General features: G+C 43.3%; 1 protein-coding gene across 1 annotated transcript; it reads left to right on the top strand.

Annotated features, from left to right (window-relative positions):
- Window positions 1-351: 351 nt before the first annotated feature.
- LOC138609354 (mRNA cap guanine-N7 methyltransferase-like) lies at window positions 352-2,367 on the top strand. Its single transcript, XM_069681997.1, has 5 exons — window positions 352-1,171; window positions 1,387-1,504; window positions 1,805-1,906; window positions 2,041-2,074; window positions 2,179-2,367. The coding sequence occupies exons 2-5, from the start codon at window positions 1,388-1,390 to the stop codon at window positions 2,214-2,216; spliced, it is 291 nt and encodes a 96-aa protein (XP_069538098.1). The 5' UTR covers window positions 352-1,171; window position 1,387; the 3' UTR covers window positions 2,217-2,367.
- The last annotated feature ends 1,668 nt before the right edge of the window (window positions 2,368-4,035 follow it).

Below are 4,035 nucleotides of genomic sequence, written 5' to 3'. Positions count from 1 at the left end.
GATTCTTCCACCCACTTCTGAGGCTCCTTATTTTGTTCAATAAATAAAGCATAAAATTACCATTATGTCTTGTTTGTTTCTTGTTACTGAGAGAGTTAAATCGTCCAATCTCCCAAAACACATAAAACAATAGTCCATACCAACAGGAGAATAGTCTTAACTGTTTTTCAATGGGAGAGAAATTTGGCACATTTTCCTTGAGACCTCACCCACTTCTCAGATGTGCTGGTCATTCCACAAATGCATGATCGTTACAAATGGGACATCGATGGAAAGTGAAATGAACAAGCTTTCCAATGATACTAGATTCTATGCTAATGATAAAATGACAATAGAGATATGATCGACCAAACACCATATTCCAAACTTTTTTTGACAAGATTATATTGCGATATATCCATATATATATACATACATATATATATATATGTATGTATATACACCGATCAGCCATAACATGATGACCACTTGCCTAATATTGTGTAGGTCCCTTTTGCTGCCAAAACAGCCCTGACCTGCATGGACTCCACTACACCCCTGAAGGTGTGGTGAGGCAGGACCCAAGATTTCCCAGCAGAACATTGCCCAAAGCATCACGCTGCCTCTGCTGGCTTGCCTTCTTCACATAGTGCAACCTGGTGCCATGTCTTCCTCCGTTAAGCAACAGGCACGCACCCGGCCATCCACATGACGTGAAAGAAATCGAGATTCATCAAACCAGGCCACCTTCTTCCATTGCTCTGTGGTCCAGTCGTCTAGCCATCACAATTTGGCCCTTGTCAAAGTTGCTCATATCCTTACGCTTGGCGATTTTTTCCTGCTTCCAACACATAACCTTCGAGGACAAAGGGTTCACTTGTTGCCTAACATATCCCACCCACTGCCAGGTGCCATTGTAGCGAGATAATCAGTGTTATTCACTTCACCTGTCAGTGGTCATAATGTTATGGCTGATCGACGTGTGTCTGTACATAATTGAATGAATTTCTTTTCTTCTCTTGCTCAGGAAACGTTTGGAGGCTTCGGACTCTCTGTCGTTTGGAAACGAAGTTTTTAACGTTTCCTTTCAGTCCAAAGGTTTCTATCCTCTGTTCGGGTGTCAGTATCACTTCAGCCTTGAGGACGTCGTCAATGTTCCAGAGTTCCTTGTCTACTTTCCTCTTTTCGAACAGTAAGATTAAGTTTCAGTTTTTGCACTTCACTGACACTTTGTAACATTTGACATGTTTCTGCGTTGATATGAAACATAGAACAGATCAGAGCTGTCTTAGAGTAACCAGCCGAACCAGTTCTACTGTCACTCTGCTCTGTCTTGACTGTAAGGACTCTACACTAAAGACTTGACTGTAAAGACTTGACTTCTTTACATGTCTCTGTTGGTTGCAGCATGGCCCGGCGGTACAACATGCGTCTGGTGTTGAAGCAGAGGTTTTCGGAGTTCTTTGCAGAGAAAGTGAAGAAGGAGCATCATCGCAGCCTCATGATGAAGATGATGGCTCTGGAGGTAGAACTGGTGATTGTTAATCACAGAGACTTTAACCTGCATTATTTTATGTCGTTCGTCTTTGTAGCAAAAGATGTGAACATAATTTAAATTAATTTGGTGATGTATGAGGAGAGGGTAGTGAACATGTAGTTAATGATTAATTATCATGTAATAAACATTAAGTGAATGTGTAATTATCATGTAGTAAACATGTGGTTGACTGTGGTTAATGTGTAGTTAACATGTAGTAAACATGTAGTTGACTTAAACATTTTTACATGTTCTTAGTGTGTGTTGAAAACCTGTTTGTATTTTCAGCCGTTTCCCTGTGAGGACGGAGGTCAACAGGCTACAGACAACAGAGGGGAGTACAGCCATGCTAAAGAGCTCTGCAGCAGAGCTGGAGTCAAACAACCACTGGTGGGTCTGCTGACAGCTACAGTTTGGACTGGGTTCGACTAGTTTGGTCTGGTTTGCTCTGGGTCAGACTGTTTTGGTTTATTCTGGGGCAGACTGGTTCAGTTTTGTGAAAGTGTTTCTTTCTCTGTGTGCAGGGCACTCTGAGTAAATCTGAGTGGGAAGCAACAGGTAAGTCAGTTAAGTTCACTGTTCAAATATGATTGTCATTGTTAAGTTCACTGTTAAAACATCGTTTTCACTAACAGCCTCACCTGTCCTCTCTGTTGGTCCAGGTGTCTACCTGGTGTTTGTCTTTCAGAAGATGTCCTGATGCTGGAAACAAAATCTTCTTTGGTTTGTGAACACACCTGCTGCTCACCAGCTCACCTGTTCTGACTCTTGTTTTTGTACAGTGTTTACCAGTTTTTCTTTAGAAGACAGTCTTTGATGAACTATGAACTGCAATGAGTTTGTTGTAGAAATGTATTAAATCTGAATATAAACTCAGTCCTTGGTATTTGACTTTTTTTAAAGAGGGGGACCAGACGGTTTGTCCCTAACCCTTTCAATCCAAATGATGGGATTTATAAGACTTTACTTCAATCAAGACTCAACAACTACAACCTAACCCAATGGTTTTTCCTAACCCTAACCATTCGAAATTCATACCTAACCTTAACCAGGGGCTTCAAACACTTAATCCTATCCAGGTGAGCTGAATACCTATCCCAATGGGCTCTCTCCTAACCTTAACCAGTCGAGGTTCACGCCTAACCTTAACCATTCGTGATTCACGCCTAACCCTAACCATTCAAGATTCACGCCTAACCTTAACCACTCAAGGTTCACGCCTAACCTTAACCAGTCGGATCCAATACTTTGAGTTGAATGCCTATCCCAATGGGCTCTCCTAACCCTAACCATCTGAGGAACATACCTAACCCAAACCCTTGGACTGGAAAACTAACTCATCCATCTTCATCTCTACGGACTCCTCCCAAAGATCAAGGAACACACTCTCCATGACTCTCCAGAAGACTTCACAGCTGACCAGCCAAGAAGCCCAAGAAGTGTTCATTTTACCCAGAGGGCCTCCTCTAGAATCCAAACCGCTCACTTCTTTCTCATCTCCACTCTTCTATCGCTCTCTCACTTTCTCCCTCACACGGAGTTAGTGAGTAGGGCAGCAGATAAGCCTAGACCGGCAGGGGAGGGTGCTAACCTTAGTCGAGGTACCCCTCTCTATATCTGTTTCTATAACACTTTCTCTCCCTCTCCCTCCTTCAAGATGAAGGAGCCTCAACACTCTTCTGTTCTCCCCTATCCCTCCTTTAGCCAGAGGAGTTCACCACTTTTCTCCTATTTACCACCGGGTCCAAGAGCATACCGCTAGGAGGTTCACTGAGTGAGATGCGTCGGCCCGTGCATTGCCTTCGGCCTCTTTTCAACTGCGTTGCCGATGGGCAACGTGGGGAGGTCGTCGGGAGACGAGATCCCCTAACCCTAACCATTCACTTACCTGCCATAACCTAACCTTAACCCTAACCCTAACCCTAGAATTTCAGGACATGTCCTCAGTAGTGTACCTCAGGGTCAACGGGCGTATCACTAGACACCCTCACACAAGGAAGGCCCCCCGGAAGTTGATCAAACTCCGGATGTGTCCCATGAGTCATGGTGGAGAGTGTTATACCATCTATCCTGATGTTTTCGTTGGATTTTGAAGAAGATTGTGGTTATTACATCCTTATTACACATATTGGTAATTGCCATTATCCTTCAGAGTCATGGTGGCCTAACCCTTTGAATCATATTCCATCTTGGAATTGAAAGACTGTCGCTAATTCAGCATTAGGCACTAATCTAGCGATTAGCTGAAGGCTACTTCCTGTGCCCCTTACACCGCACGACCCCAGGAAGCGCTGAGATTACTCACCAAAGAAGAGTTTCCAAGATTTTAGGTGATGAAGTCCTCCATCAGGAAGTCCGTGTGCCAAGAATCCAAGCTTCTGGGTAATGGAGTCCTCCAGCATGCAGAGAATCCCGAGTCATCAGATGATAGAAATCATCATTTTGTCCTGGGTTTTGTGATTTCTCCTAAGAGTTTAACTCTTGGTGCAATTATACTTTTTTGAAAAATATGTTTAATT

The sequence above is a fragment of the Semicossyphus pulcher genome, unplaced genomic scaffold, assembly GCF_022749685.1.
Source record: "Semicossyphus pulcher isolate SPU_LCO1_2020_fin unplaced genomic scaffold, fSemPul1.0.p SCAF_5, whole genome shotgun sequence".
Taxonomy (NCBI): domain Eukaryota; kingdom Metazoa; phylum Chordata; class Actinopteri; order Labriformes; family Labridae; genus Semicossyphus; species Semicossyphus pulcher.
Note: the sequence above shows the minus strand (reverse complement) of the source record. Positions and strands in the feature narration are given on the sequence as shown.